This window comes from Bos indicus x Bos taurus, chromosome 10 (genome assembly GCF_003369695.1).
Source record: "Bos indicus x Bos taurus breed Angus x Brahman F1 hybrid chromosome 10, Bos_hybrid_MaternalHap_v2.0, whole genome shotgun sequence".
In the NCBI taxonomy this organism is placed as follows: domain Eukaryota; kingdom Metazoa; phylum Chordata; class Mammalia; order Artiodactyla; family Bovidae; genus Bos; species Bos indicus x Bos taurus.
Window position 1 is genome coordinate 54,209,044 of NC_040085.1, and position 16,745 is coordinate 54,225,788.

A 16,745-nucleotide genomic window follows, 5' to 3' on the forward strand; every position below is an offset into this window, starting at 1 on the left:
ACTGGCGACTTGTTTCATACATGATATTATACATGTTTCAATGCCATTCTCCCAAATCTCCCCACCTTCTCCCTCTCCCACAGAGTCCATAAGACTGATATATACATCTGTGTCTCTTTTGCTGTCTTGTACACAGGGTTATTGTTACCATCTTTCTAAATTCCATATATATGCGTTAGTATACTGTATTGGTGTTTTTCTTTCTGACTTACTTCACTCTGTATAATAGGCTCCAGTTTCATCCATCTCATTAGAACTGATTCAAATGTATTCTTTTTAATGGCTGAGTAATACTCCATTGTGTATATGTACCACTGCTTTCTTATCCATTCATCTGCTGATGGGCATCTAGGTTGCTTCCATGTCCTGGCTATTATAAACAGTGCTGCGATGAACATTGGGGTACACGTGTCTCTTTCCCTTCTGGTTTCCTCAGTGTGTATGCCCAGCAGTGGGATTGCTGGATCATAAGGCAGTTCTATTTCCAGTTTTCTAAGGAATCTCCACACTGTTCTCCATAGTGGCTGTACTAGTTTGAAAAAAAATTATTTTTTAAAAGTAACTGGGCTTGATGACCTCTTTAAAATTTCAAGCAATTTTATTTTTAAAATTAGACTTTACTACAGCAAAAAAAAATATTATAAAGGTTTTAGGATGAAAAGTAAAAGTCAGCTTCAACTTCTAATGGATTTGAGCAAATTCTGGGAGATAGTGGAGGACAGAGGAGCCTGGAATGCTGCAGTCCACAGGGTCATAGAGTTGGACACAACTTAATGACGAACAACAACCACCACCACTTCTAGTACTAGTTCCCAGGAGTGAAAATTTGTATTAACTTTCCTACCTTTCTCACTTTTCCTCTAGAGTTATTATTATAACGTTAATTAATATCCTTGAATTTCTATTGCATGACATTTATTTATTCATCTTTATTGAATACATTTACTTTATTATTATAAATCTTGAAACATAAACACAAGTAGGAGGGAGTTAGTTTTAGACATCGCTGTGTTATTAGGGGGAAAGCATGGATGGAGGAGCCTGGTAGGCTGCAGTCCGTGGGGTCACACAGAGTCGGACACGACTGAAGCGACTTAGCAGCAGCAGCAGCATGACTTTGGTGAGATGTCCTGTTGCAGCCCCTTGTGAGAGCCCCCTTCCTTTGATTTGAGAGCCATGGCTCCTCTGAAGGTCCTTTCTTCTCCCGTGAAAACTGAGGGCCATGGCCCCAAAACAGGCTGAGTCCCTCTCATCACTAGCAGTGCTTCCTTCAGGCAGAATGTAGGTGAGAAACCAACGTGTCGCTTCGAATGGTTACCTCAAGTCACGCGCACCATTAATCACCTCTCAAAGAGGACCCTTTAGTGGGTGTTTCAGCAGTCTTAAGGGGGAATGCTAGGTCCTTTGAATGTTTCAGTCCCATTGGAATAAAATACAAAATAAAAATATCATCTCCCATTTCCAAGGGGACTAAAAAGTTGGAGAGTTGGAGTCAAGAGGACTAAGTTGTGCTCTTGGGCTAAATGAATTTGAGTGCATAACTTCTTAGTCATCACTTTTGTTGTTTTATTGTTGTGATTATTGTTTTGGGATGGTTCCAAGGTCTCTGTCTGTCCTGGCAGGAATTTGCAGGAGAAGGCCTTCGAACCTTGGCCATTGCATACAGAGATCTGGATGACAAGTACTTCAGAGAGTGGCATAAGATGCTTGAAGATGCAAATACCTCCACAGATGAGAGGGATGAACGGATAGCAGGGCTGTATGAAGAAATTGAAAAGGATTTGATGGTATGCATTTAGAAGCATGATGGTTTGTGTTTACACAAGGGATAGTATGTGTTTAGAGATCTAGCAAGGGAATAATCCACTGGCTAAATCATCTTGCACACAGCAGATGTTACTCTTTCAAACTTTGAATCATGCTTTATACGTTGGCTTTGAGCTTGCCATATGTGGCCAGAGGATTATTTCAATTAGCAGTAGCTTATGCCATTGGAAGTCCCCCAAGATAGTAGACTCCCTATTCTTTGTCAGCCTCTGGTATATCATGTTTTGTTTGATGTTGTGTTTTTTCTTCCTCCATGCTGTATGACCCACCTTTTTAGAACAGGGAAACTTGCTGTGAAGAGTGGGGATCCAGCTCTAAACCAACCTAGAGCCATGAGATGCTGATATCTGTACTGTCCAGAGTGTGATTTATTCTAGAAACCACTCTTCCCTAGGGCCCCAGTGGCTAGACTGTTTAGCGGTTGTGATGTACTAGGGATCACACCTTGATCATCTTTGGATGAAATATTGCATAAGAACCTTCACTTTTTAGTTCACGACATCTGATGGTTTGTTCATTGAAGAGAATGGTTCTATTTGTTCATTGAAGAGAATGGTTCTACTTTTTATTTTGAGGTCCTGACTCTGAGATGAGGCATTTCCTTTGAGACAGATGGGGGATTCTTGAGGCTCTATAAGCCCAAATGGCTTCTGATCATTTATGCTAATGTTTTATCTGAGCATATCATATCCCTCATGTAAATTCTAACTTCCAGGATCTATGCACTAATTGGTATGCCCACCAGTTGCCTGGATTAGGGAACTTCCTTCTGGGGGTTTTCCCAGCCCACCTCTGTACATAAAGGATGCTTGCTATATCAACACATCCTAATTTCCATCTTTATGTACTTTGACCTCTAAACTCTGTGATTAAAAGCCATAGATGTTATGGGTATTATATGCATGCATTAACGTAAGGTATTCTCTATTTTTCACTGAAGCTACTAGGTGCCACTGCTGTAGAAGACAAGTTACAAGATGGTGTGATTGAAACAGTTACGAGCTTATCACTAGCCAATATTAAGATCTGGGTCCTAACAGGAGATAAACAAGGTAATTTGAAAATAGATGATGATGTTTTGAAAAGAGGAAGATCATTTTTGTGGTAAAATTTTAATGAACCAGGAAGCTTAATTAATAAGACATTTGCCCAGTACTCCACTTAGGAAAGAGTTTCAAATACAAAGAGGAAAGCGAATATATAACAAAAATTTACTATCAAACTAACCATACTTATTGCCAAATTCAGACTGAAATTGAAGAAAGTGGAGAAAACCACTAGACCATTCAGGTATGACCTAAATCAAATCCCTTATGACTATAGAGTGGAAGTGAGAAATAGATTTAAGGGACTAGATCTGATAGACAGAGTGCCTGATGAACTATGGATGGAGGTTCGTGACATTGTCCAGGAGACAGGAATCAAGACCATCCCCAAGAAAAAGAAATGCAAAAAAAGCAAAATGGCTGTCTAAGGAGGCCTTACAAATACCTGTGAAAAGAAGGGAAGCGAAAAGCAAAGGGGAAAGGAAAGATATACCCATTTGAATTCAGAGTTCCAAAGAATAGCAAGGAGAGATAAGAAAGCCTTCCTCAGCCATCAATGCAAAGAAATAGAGGAAAACAATAGAATGGGAATGACTAGAGATCTCTTCAAGAAAATTAGAGATAGCAAGGGAACATTTCATGCAAAGATGAGCTCTTATAAAGGACAGAAATAGTAGGGACCTAACAGAAGCAGAAGATATTAAGAAGAGGTGGCAAGAATACACAGAAGAACTGTACAAAAAAGAGCTTCATGACCCAGATAATCACGATGGTGTGATCACTCACCTAGAGCCAGACATCCTGGAATGTGAAGTCAAGTGGGCCTTAGGGAGCATCACTATGAACAAAGCTAGTGGAGGTGATAGAAGTCCAGTTGAGCTATTTCAAATCCTGAAAGATGATGCTGTGAAAGTGCTGCACTCAATATGCCAGCAAATTTGGAAAACTCAGCAGTGGCCACAGGACTGGAAAAGGTCAGTTTTCATTCCAATCCCAAAGAAAGGCAATGCCAAAGAATGCTCAGACTACTGCATAATGCACTCACTCACATGCTCGTAAAGTAATGCTCAAAATTCTCCAAGTCAGGCTCCAACAGTACGTGAACCATGAACTTCCACATGTTCAAGCTGGTTGTAGAAAAGGCAGAGGAACCAGAGGTCAAATTGCCAACATCCGCTGGATCATTGAAAAAGCAAGAAGGTTCCATAAAAACATCTACTTCTGCTTCATTGACTATGCCAAAGCCTTTGACCATGTGGATCACAATAAACTGTGGGAAATTCTGAAAGACATGGGAATACCAAACCACCTGACCTGCCTCTTGAGAAACCTGTATGCAGGTCAGGAAGCAACAGTTAGAACTGGACATGGAACAACAGACTGGTTCCAAATAGGAAAAGGAGTACGTCAAGGCTGTATATTGTCACCCTGCTTATTTAACTTATATGCAGAGTACATCAAGAGAAATGCTGGGCTGGAGGAAGCACAAGCTAGAATCAACATTGCTGGGAGAAATATCAATAACGTCAGATACGCAGATGACACTACCCTTATGGCAGAAAGTGAAGAAGTACTAAAGAGCATCTTGATGAAAATGAAAGAGGAGAGTGAAAAAGTTGGCTTAAAGCTCACAAACTAAGATAATGGCATCTGGTCCCATCACATCATGGCAAATAGTGGGGAAACAGTGGAAACAGTGGCTGACTTTATTTTTCTGGGCTCCAAATCACTGCAGATGGTGATTGCAGCCATGAAATTAAAAGACGCTTACTCCTTAGAAGGAAAGTTATGACCCACCTAGACAGCATATTAAAAAGCAGACATTACTTTGCCAACAAAGGTCCGTCTAGTCAAGAATATGGTTTTTCCAGTGGTCATGTATGGATGTGAGAGTTGGACTATAAAGAAAGCTGAGTGCCAAAGAATTGATGATTTTGAACTATGTGTTGGAGAAGACTCTTGAGAGTCCCTTGGACTGCAAGGAGATCCAACCAGTCCATCCTAAAGGAGATCAGTCTTGGGTGTTCATTGGAAGGACTGATGTTGAAGCTGAAACTCCAATACTTTGGCCACTTGATGTGAAGAGCTGACTCATTTGAAAAGACCCTGATGCTGGGAAAGATTGAGGGCAGGAGGAGAAGGGGACGACAGAGGATGAGATGGTTGGATGGCATCACCGACTCAATGGACATGGGTTTGGGTGGACTCTGGGAGTTGGTGATGGACAGGGAGGCCTGGCATGCTGCGGTTCATGGGGTTGCAAAGAGTCAGACACAATTGAGTGACTGAACTGAACCAAATATCTTCTGTAGTACACCGTGGAGTCAGTTGAGTTTCAGTTCAAATACTTCTTAAAAATAATAGTTATACTCATAGGCATAAATGGTATTAAAATGTTTAACTGTTGGTTTGTATGTGCACTGATGTCAGTTTAGAACACAGAGTGGCAGAGCTCTGGAGCAGGACATTGGGGACTTCAGCATTACTTCTTTAGTTTCTTCTTGGTAGGGAGGTTTGGGAATCTTTGAGGAGGGGTAGGCTTTGGAGAGACTCAAGGAAGCAGCTTTTTATCAACTGGTATGAAAATATTTTGGTATTTTAACAGCCACCACAACTGTACAAGTGTAACTTGCCTGAATTCCAAGATTGCCCATGCAGTTGGACACGAAGAGCTGACCCACTTTCAGGCATAACAAAACTCCAAGTCATCAGAGAAAGAGTCATTAGGTTCAGAATACCATCTTTCCTAGGAAAGAAAAGGGGATCAATTTAGTTTGGGTCTATTGCTAGCAGTAATGGTTGAAACAAGCATGATTTTCTGCTTGGCCATCAGTAGACCAGAAATATTCAGTTAACTGGCATACATATTTTTAAGATTCTATTGACATGTTAGTTACTTTTTAGAACATTGGAGGATTTGCAGACCTGATAAATCAGTTCTCTATATGTTTACTCAAATCACTGACTACAAAATGTAAAACACAGAGACTTGAGCTCTGTGCTGGGTTGTTAGAGACTTCACTTGATCAGTGTGTACAGCCATTCAATTAGTTATGAATACTTATAAGTTTACTGCTGCTGCTGCTGCTAAGTCGCTTCAGTTGTGTCCGACTCTGTGCGACCCCATAGATGGCAGCGCATCAGGCTCCCCCGTCCCTGGGATTCTCAAGGCAAGAACACTGGAGTTGGTTGCCAATTCCTTCTCCAGTGTGTGAAAGTGAAAAGTGAAAGTGAAGTCGCTGGGTCATGTCTGACTCTTAGCGACCCCATGGACTGCAGCTTACCAGGCTCCTCCATCCATGGGATTTTCCAGGCAAGAGTACTGGAGTGGGTTGCCATTGCCTTCTCCTATAAGTTTACTACTTAGCTTTAATTTCTGTGGTTTCTACAAAGGATATGCTGAAGTTTTATCTGTTGTCTTCCTTGACTTAGGACAAATCTAATGACTCCATAGAATTCACAAGAGTCTAACAACTAATAAAATTAAAATTGAATGATTGTATTGAAGATGGAAGGGGTACTTACCTATCCTAGGCTCTACTTATACAAAATTAGAGGTAGGATTGGTCAATATCATGTAATACTCTAGTTATCTAGTAGCAGCAGTCCTGGTTTGTTTTTGAGGTGATATTCAAATTCCAAATTTCTATTCACTTAATGGAAATATGGCAATGTTGCATGTGGGAGAATTTAAAAAACTTAAAATCATTTTTTTGCTGTTCAGCTGAACATTGGGGAGTTTTCAATTTGTCTATTATATCAGATTGTATAATAGCTTAGTATTTCAGCTCTGCAAAGACAGTATTCAAGACTTCTGGTAAAATTTTATACAAGTAAAATGTATACATTTTACTATATCACAAGATCTTGGGATCTTTTCATGAATACTCCTTTTGGAAATCAAAAAGTTCTTTTAAAAACTAGATGAGAATATTGAGGATTCATAGATGTTGGTATTTTTTTTGTGTGGATTTAGCAAATTTTTAAATTTCTTCCTTGATCTCTTGTATTTATTTCATTACGAATCATACTCTCTCTGAAGGTAAGGAGGCCTGTAGGCCTTAAGGAAATATGGAAAGGACTCAAAACTCTTAGGAAAAAGATACTTATCTTATTAAGTAATGTTCTAACTGAAGTGGGATTTCTTTTGTATCAGAAACTGCCATTAATATTGGCTATGCCTGCAACATGCTGACTGATGACATGAATGATGTGTTCATCATAGCAGGGAACACAGCTGCGGAGGTCAGAGAAGAACTCAGGTGAGTGTTAAAGGAAAGAGGGAAGGAGGAGAGGGAAGGAGGGGAAAGGAAAATCTGAGAGTTGAGGAAGAGTCTGCCTAATTATTTCCCCAGAACTTTAGAAAGTGCTTTCTTATAACTAGTTTTGCTTTCTCTAAACTCAGTCCATTTGGGGTCTGACCAAATGGCTTAGAGGCAAATGGCTTGCCACTTGCTCTAGTCCTGAAAGGGGTAACACAGCCCATTCAACACAGCTCACGCAACACAACAGTGGGGCACCGTGAGCTTCCTTACTGTGTCTCCATTTAACCTTAATACTTGTAGATCAAATCTCCCAACATTTTTACACTGTCTTAGTCACTGTAGAAAATATCTATATCATGCTTATTAGAAGCTATGGCTGGAGACCGCATATGTATTTGGCAGTAAAAGTTGGAAAATCTCATTATTACTGATATAATTTTATCATTATTATTTCTATAAATTTAATGATAGAGTCTATAGAGTCTATTGGGAAAATTAATAATTTAGTTAATAATTGTTAAGTCACTAAGCCCTGTCCAACCCGTTGCAACCCCATGGACTATAACATGCCAGGCTTTCCTGTCCTTCACTATCCTGGAGTTTCCTCAAATTCATGTTCATCGAGTTGGTGATGCCATCCGACCATCTCATCCTCTGTCACTGCCTTTCCTCCCACCCTCAATCTTTCCCAGCATCAGGATATTTTCCAATAAGTTGACTCTCTGCATCAGGTGGCTCAGGACTGAGCTTCAGCATCAGTCCTTCCATTGAATAACCAGGGTTGATTTCCTTTAGAATTGACTGGTTTGATCTTCTTGCAGTCCAGGGGACTCTCAAGAGTCTTCTTCAGCAACACAATTCGAAAGAGTCTCTTTGGTGCTCAGCCTTCTTTATGGTCCACCTCTCACATCCATACATGACTACTGGAAAAATCATGCTGCTGCTAAGTCGCTTCAGTCGTGTCCGACTGTGTGCGACCCCATAGACGGCAGCCCGCCAGGCTCAGCCATCCCTGGGATTCTCCAGGCAAGAACACAGGAGTGGGTTGCCATTTCCTTCTCCAATGCATGAAAGTGAAAGATGAAATGAAGTCGCTCAGTCGTGTCTGACTCTTAGCGACCCCATGGATTGCAGCCTACCAGGCTCCTCTGTCCATGGGATTTTCCAAGCAAGAGTACTGGAGTGGGGTGCCATTTAGCTTTGACTATATGCATGAAAGTAAAAGAGGAAAGTGAAAAAGTTGGCTTAAAACTCAACATTCAGAAAACTAAGATCATGGCATCTGGTTCCATCACTTCATGGCAAATAAATGGAGAAACAATGGAAACAGTGACAGACTTTATTTTCTTTGGCTCCAAAATCACTGCAGATGGTGACTGTAGCCATGAAATTAAAAGATGCTTGCTCCTTGGAAGAAAAGCTATGACCAACCTAGAGAGCATATTAAAAAGCAGAGATGTTACTTTGCCAACAAAGGTCCGTCTAGTTAAAGCTCTGGTTTTTCTAATAGTCATGCATGGATGTGAGAGTTGGACTATAAAGAAAGCTGAGTGCCAGAAAATGGATGCTTTTGAATTGTGGTGTTAGAGAAGACTCTTGAGAGTCCCTTGGACTGCAAAGAGATCAAACCAGTCAATCTTAAAGGAAATCAGTCCTGACTATTCATTGGAAGGACTGTTACTGAAACTGAAACTCCAATACTTTGGCCACCTGATGCAGAGAACTGACTTACTGGAAAAGACCCTGATGCTGGGAAAGATTGAAGGCCGGAGGAGAAGGGGATGACAGAGGATGAGATGGTTGGATGGCATCACTGACTCAATGGACATGAATTTGAGCAGGCTCCAGGAATTGGTGATGGGCAGGGAAGACTGGCGTGCTGCAGTCCATGGGTTCACAAAGAGTTGGACACAACTGAGTGACTGAACTTGAGACAGTGCCTTGGACACTGTAGTAAGCAGTAGGCATGTATTCTCTCATTTCATTCTCAAAGCAACCCAGTGAAAGACATTATCATTATCCTTGTTTTGCAGTTAGCAAGTTGAGACACACATAGGGTAAATAATGTGCTCAAAGTTTTACAACTAGTCAGTGGTTCAGGTGGGGCTGAATCTAGGGAGCATGGCCACAGAGCCTGTGCACCCATTCACTAGCCACATTTCTCTGAAAACACCATGGGTGTACTCTTACTCTCTTTAAATAATATTAAAAATGCAGTTTTTGAAGCATCTGGTTGCTTCCCTTGAGGTCAGACACCAGGTTGGCAACTACAGCAGAATGGATTTCAGGTAGAGACAGCCAGCTTAAGGGGAAAAGTATAGAATCTATGTTGACTTGAGCGAAGTTGGAATTTTGTCTTTGTGCTCTGGCTAGCTAAGTGATTTTTGATACACTATTCTCTCAGTGAACTCCGGGAGTTGGTGATGGACAAGGAGGCCTGGCGTGCTGCGATTCATGGGGTTGCAAAGAGTCGGACACGACTGAGCGACTGATCTGATCTGATCTGATTCAACCTGTTTGTTTTCCTCATTTGTAAAATGGAAAAATATGCAAATACCAACCCTATAAATGATTTTATTTGAGGGATTAATATAAGAGCTTAAAGCTTTATGACCATTCATTGAACATCCTTCTTGCCTTCCCTCCTGTATTTCCTCCCTTCCTCCTGCCCTCTTTCCTTAGCCATTGTTCCCAATCTTTCAACCAACAAGGATTAATTTTTAAAAAATAGTTTTCCAACAAACTTTTGAGTCTATTATTAAGATCATATAAATAATAATGATAAAATTGTATAAGTAACAATTAGGTTTTCTAATTTTTATTTGGCAAAGACACATGTAATCTTCAGTTGTGGCTTCTAACCAGTGTGATATAGTGGTTTGCTATACTAGGTTGATACAAAGTAGCTGAAAGTAAAACACAACTTTAAAGAATTAGACAGTCTTTGCATTCTCATCATAGAAAAACTACACTTTTAATTAACCTTCTTAAGATACTGAAAACAATATCCTGACCCCCATTACACATTTTATGAATCCGCTTCCTCTGTTGATTACATTGGATAACGGTATTGCAGCTTGATGGAATAGCATACACAAAGGCATACAGATGAGAAAGACACCATGTTATATTTCAGGAACCAAGTGTCAAGTCGTAGTTAGAGTGTAGTACAGAGTTATGGGTGGGGACAATTTCTCAGAGATAAAAGTGGTGATTGAGTGATAAGCAAAAGTGAATATACTTTATCTTGAAGGTATTGGATGGATATGGAGACTTCTAAGCAGAAAAGAGACAAATCCAGTTTTACACTTTAGAAATAACACTCGTGTGACCAGATAGATGAAGTATGTTTGAGGAAAAAAATGAATGGTATGGAGAGATGCCTTAGGAAGCTGTTGGAATACTCAAGTTTGGGAATGTTGAGGGTTAAACAAAGGCAGTGAGGTTGTAATAATGGGGAAGGAAAGAGTGGAATGAAATTGACAGCTGTTTTGGAGGTGTAATGGATAGGACTCAGAATTTGATTTGATGTGAAGGAAGAAGGAGGCTCTGTCATTTCTAGCTTGTCTGACTTCACAGCCTGCAATATACTGAGCTGGGCAAGAACAGAAACTCATAAAATTTTCTAAAACTAGACTTGAACCCCTTTTCTGCCTGATGACAGAACAATTAAAGTAGGCACTGTGAGTAAATTTAGCTCAAGGCTAGGCTGTGCTATTGCCTTACTGTCACGGAGGCTCAGCATCTACCCCGCTGGCATCTGGCACTTCCCACTTCCTTTCCCTGTGGGCTGACTTCCACATCCTCCTGGGGAAACATGGGTGTTCAGGGGTTCTTCCTCACTTCTCTGTGTCTGAGAAGTGCTCTCACATGGTGCCTCTGTTCCTGAAATCCCTCTCTTCTGCTCCCCTTCATGTCACCATGCTTCAGTGACTACTGTTGCACACTCCGATTCCCAAAAGCGACCCACTCCCAGTCCCGAGTGGGAGCAGCACCTAGGCTTCTTTAGTGATTGATTCGTGAGCATCTAATCTCCTCTTCAGTCGCTCTCCTTTAGGCTAGATAGGAAACAGAGAAAAGGAGTCTTTTTTTTTTTTTCCAGTCTATCACTTAGGGCAACATTTTATGCTCTGGTTCCTTTAAGGATTAATTTTTTGACACTTACAGAAAGTCTTCTCTTCCCTTTCAAAAAGCCCAATTACTAGAATTCCAGATTGCTGGAATTCAGGATGGCAATTCTGCTTTGAGTTTCAAGAGTCTATTTTCATACTCAGAAAACAAGATATTGATTCTTGTTTTCTCTGTGTTTGGCTCTGTCACATCCTCCTGAGGCAAGGTATGTTTCTGAGTAAACAGGGTCGTCTGTGGTAGCAGTGGTGATTGCAGAAGGGGCGGGGAACCGAAATTAATACCTCAAGATTTTATCCAGGTGCATGTGGTTGACTAAGTGGGTGACATAACTGTAGTAATGTGGAAGGAATGTGAAGAAATATGAATTCTTATATACTGTCAGGAGAGTAAGTTGGTAGAAACTTTCTAGAGGGTGAACTAGCAATATATTTCAAAATTATATATGTATACAGTTTTGACCCAGTCGTTTTTACCTGTAGGAATTGCCCTTAAGAAAATAAATGGACAAGTGTATGTATGTTTGAGTATGCATGCATGTGTGTTTTTATGTACATAGATATTGTGGCATCAATTATTATAATAGAAAATTGGAAATTGTTCAAACACCCAGCCACCGGGATTTTGTTAATTTGTATGATATATAGATGCAATGAGATACCATATAGTCTTAAAAGTAATTATGTGTTTTTTGACATTGGAAGATGTCCATGATAAGTGAGATTGTGAAATATCATGCATAACATGATCCATTTTTCTAAAAAGGCATATATGTGTATATAGGCATGTGTGTATGTGTGTAAAACACTATATGCATCTATCTCCATACCTATCCTCCTAGCTCCTCATGTGGTTCTCTCTGGATGACAGAATTATGGGTCATGTTTGCTTTCTTATTTCTGGCACTTCATTACAATGAAGTTGTAATAGTGTTCATACAGCAAGCCAAAAGATTATCTGCGAAGAACAATATATTCAAAGGAGAAAAATATTTTCCATCTAGCCTAAGTATTTCAGGTCTCTTGAGGCCACTTTTCTTAACTTGCTGGAAAATAATGTTGATTTCAACCAAGATTTGGAGATTACCCCATTCTTAGAGTCTAAGACAGAGAGGCAGTACATAGTAGAAAATTCTGTATGAGAAGAATCAATATATTTATAGTATGCATTTTCTTATATTAGGGGGGAAAAGAACATCCAAGAAAAGTTATTACTGGAGGTGCTCTCTACAATCCTATTCTTGACTTCTTACATCTAACCCAGGGTTTTAGGGATGAAATATTGAAATTATAAATTTACACCACTCAGTTTTCTTGTGTTACATGTTTCAGTTCAGTGGGAGTTCATGCAAAAATATTTTAAAAAGTGTATCAGGATCTACGTCAGAGGTTCTCAACCTCCAGGCCATGAACTGGTATCTCCTGTCAGATCAGTGGCAGCATTAGACTAGAAGTAAAGTAAAGTGCACAATAAATGCAACGCACTTGAATCATCCTGAAACCGTCCCTCCCCCCATTCCCAGTCTGTGGAAAAATTATCTTCCAAGAAATCAGTCCCTGGTACCAGAAAGCTTGGGGACCGCTGATCTAAGTGATGGCAGCTCTTGAGAGAAAATGACCTACAATGCTCGTATTTAAACCCATCAAGTGTGTTTCAATTACATCATAAACAGTGATGTATTTTCATGCATATCATGAAGATGCTTGCTTCAAATTTAATGTCACATAAAATTTTCAAATTTAATGTCATGAAAATGTTTAAGCACATTGAGTCCTGGGTTAAGTTTGCTGCCATAACTGCTTTAGTATTAAGGGCCTGTCCAGAAATCTACAATTAAACCCTGTTAAGGTCCATCTAGTCAAGGCTGTGGTTTTTCCAGTAGTCATGTATGGATGCGAGAGTTGGACTGTGAAGAAAGCTGAGCACCAAAGAATTGATGCTTTTGAACTGTGGTGTTGGAGAAGACTCTTGATAGTCCCTTGGACTGCAAGGAGATCCATTCTGAAGGAGATCAGTCCTGGGATTTCTTTGGAAGGAATGATGCTAAAGCTGAAACTCCAGTACTTTGGTCACCTCATGCGAAGAGTTGACTCATTGGAAAAGACTCTGATGCTGGGAGGGATTGGGAGCAGGAGGAGAAGGGGACGACAGAGGATGAGATGGCTGGATGGCATCACTGACTCGATGGACGTGAGTTGAGTGAACTCTGGGAGTTGGTGATGGACAGAGAGGTCTGGTGTGCTGCAATTCATGGGGTCGCAGAGTCGGACACGACTGAGCGACTGAACTGAACTGAACTGAAGGTTTCTTTGAAGATTTTGCTAAGTCACTTCAGTCATGTCCAACTCTGTGCGACCCCATAGACAGCAGCCCACCAGGCTCCCCCATCCCTGGGATTCTCCAGGCAAGAACACTGGAGTGTGTTGCCATTTCCTTCTGCAGTGATTACATTTCACTGATAACATATGTTTTCTGCCCAAAGAAAAGCAGACTGAGGATTTAAGTTTGCTTGGGCCTACAAGCAAACCAAATCCATGTTTCATATTTGTTGCACTGATCACATATTTTATTAGAAAAATTAACTGAACCATGAAGAGACTCTCTTGCTTCTGAGTAGTATTCCAGTGATATACCTAGGAACTGATGTTTCCTCTTTAATCAACAACATGCGTATTGCATTTTTTTATATACCTATTTGGTGGATAGTTATTGTTTGAATGAGGAGGGGTCATAAAAGCAAATGGCTCCAGGGTCAGAAAGGTAATGTTGGTTGTGTGATCTTGGCTGTACAAGGCATTAGTGGCTGGGGGTTTGGTGAAAGTGAACATCATGTTGTCCATAAATTCATACAGATTCTTTTTAAACATTATGCAGGCCAAACAAAATGCCCCTTGTTCCTAATTCCCACCCTGCCAAAGTGTTTCAGTATATTTCGTTTCTATCGTAAATTGTAAAATTTTAGAGCACTTAATACTGGAGACCTGCTAGTACAGCCTGGTAGAGCTGCCCAGGTGTCCGTAATGGTATCAACCAGTGTGATTGACTGGTACCATTCACCTAGATTTTATTTTATTTTATTTTTTTATTTTTTTTTCACCTAGATTTTAATAAAGATACTGGTTTAGGGGTTGAGTATCTTACTGGTTAAACAGTTAATAAGGGATGAAACTGGGGCTTGATGTCAGAATTTCATGTACTTTCTCCTTGGATGGCAAGATAATGTCCCTTAGCTGCTGCTCTAGCACTGTGTCTTTGTCCCAGCCTAGAGGCAGCCTGTGGCTAACCATGTGTAAGCTTTTTGATGCGGCAGACAGAGGAGTAGAAATTTGAAGACCTGGGTTCTCCCATGGGTCTGTGACTGGCTAATCAAGTGGCTAGAGGTCAGCTAACTCAGCTGTGGGCATATGACATGTCAGAGGCAGACCTTGGGCCTGAAGCCAGATCTCCAGGTTTCAAGTCCAGTGCTCATGTCAAAGTCAAAATTGTATTCTTCTAAACACAATATCATAGTTTCAATCCATTTTCTAAGAGGTCCTTTTAATGTTTGAATACAGAGTGCCTTAAGAAGCCTGACAAAACGATTCTTTTTCCTGCTCTCTCTTTACTTTATGGATTGCATGTACACCAACATGGGCCTAGCTGTGCTTTGCTCTGTGTGTGGTGAGGTTTCAGTGGTTGGTGTGGGGCTCTGAATGCCAACCAAGGTCGTTCTCAGACATTAACGCATTTCTGTATGCCAGCATTGTAACAGACTGCCCTTCATTACAGAGCTTGGAAAAAACAGGCGCTCTTTTTGTTTTAGCATTTGTAACTTGCATTCTGTGGTAAAGCATTGTGTGTTCATTGTATAGTTCATATTCCTTGGAGGGAGTTATGTGTCTCTTTTCCCCTCCTAATAAATTGCTTTGTGAGAACTAGCTGGTGTTTGAAGAGCTAAGTTCTAGGAAGAAAAAGAAATGACAGCTATAGAGCATGGGTAAACGGAGGCTCTGCAGAGGGAGTGCAGTGGGAATTTAAGCAGGGCCAGAAACACTGTCTGTCCCTTTTCTGCCTGGAAAAGGGATCATGTGAGATGTTAGGAAGACAGTTTAGGGGAAAAAAATCCTAAGTAAATAGAATTTCAGCCAATACTTTCATGAACTTCACCCTTCTTTGGAATGTTTTCATTCTCTGGGGGGAAAACAAGAGTTTGAGTCATTAATACAGCAAGTGAGAACTTTACTAAAGTTTTTTACTAAAAAGGATACCTCAGGAGATGTTGGCCCTTTGGTGCTTTCTGAGGACCTAATTCATGAGCTCTGCAAACCTGTCAGAGAAATATTTTCGTTTCAGAGGAACTTGTCTCTCTTGCTTTCTTCATTACCTGGGACTGTAAATTTTCATGATGGTGAGGAGGATTCCCTTACATACTTATCTGATGCAAAAGTCCTGTATCTCCCACTTAAAGCAATGATTTTTCATGTCTACTCCTCCCTCCCTCTCCCCACCCTAACTCCCTAAATTTCACACATAGCGCTCTGATTTTATGAATCTTTTTCATTCATTCTGCAAACTGATTGCTAAACATAGCATGTCACCCCTGGAGCCAAGGGCATGTAACCTCAGGGTTCCTTGGGTTCCTAAATGCAGGCTGTGATTTTGGTCTTGAACAGCAGAAGGAGATGTTGAGCTAGAAGGTGTGTGTGTATGTGTGTGTGTGTGTTTCAGTTTAACTTGTAAACAATTAGTGGTACATTTTCAAATAATTAGAAAGCTGAGGGCTAAAATGGTTGTTTTTATAATGTGAACGTTCTCTTCCTTCAGAGGAGCCACAGCAAAAAACAAAAACAAACAAAAAGACACAACCATTTAAGTAAAAAAATTTTTTTTTAAACATAGGATGAGCCTTTGGGGGATCGTTTCATTTCGCTCTATGACAAAATCCCCATTTTCTGGCCCCTCTCTCCCCATTCGGTCCTGGGTGCTCATTTTGCACACGCATGCTGTGGCCCGAAGTGTTGGTGTCGGGCTTTGCCACTCATCTTTGGGGGCACCTACTGTGTGGTTCCCTGGTTGTGACTGAAATTTCTAGCAGTCATGTCAGCTCACCCTATGTTACTTCAAAGCCTGTTATCCAAGGGATTCGGAGAGGAAATTTTCCTCCCTTTAAAGGCACTGTCTTTCCATTTTGAAGAGAAGAATAAAATTCCACTTCCAAGGAAGAGTATTAAGTCACGATACAGTCCTCCTCTTAAACAGCAGCGATGGATGTGGGCAGGATTATTGTAGTGCTGATGAGATCTAGGGCACTGGAGGGAGTTTCCATTTGGAACTGCCCTCTACACTTTGGTGTCTGTAGCTCCTTTCTCAGAAGACTTACTCTATTGTTGGAGCTAATGAGTACAATTTTCACTTAAAATATCCCATTGTATTATAATGACTATGCCAATTCAGTAAATGCCATTATTTGTTTTTATTGTCAAATTTCTAAAAGATGTGT

The 16,745-nt window shown here is 40.5% G+C and overlaps 1 protein-coding gene across 3 annotated transcripts in view; it reads left to right on the forward strand.

Annotated features, from left to right (window-relative positions):
• ATP8B4 (ATPase phospholipid transporting 8B4 (putative)) overlaps nucleotides 1–16,745 on the forward strand; it is a 292,569-nt gene that overhangs the window by 224,296 nt on the left and 51,528 nt on the right. For all 3 annotated transcript variants that reach the window (XM_027554041.1, XM_027554043.1, XM_027554042.1), the window contains 3 exons: nucleotides 1,623–1,787; nucleotides 2,768–2,879; nucleotides 7,030–7,135. In XM_027554041.1, the coding sequence (XP_027409842.1) occupies nucleotides 1,623–1,787; nucleotides 2,768–2,879; nucleotides 7,030–7,135 (383 nt within the window). The remainder of the gene's footprint in view (nucleotides 1–1,622; nucleotides 1,788–2,767; nucleotides 2,880–7,029; nucleotides 7,136–16,745) is intronic.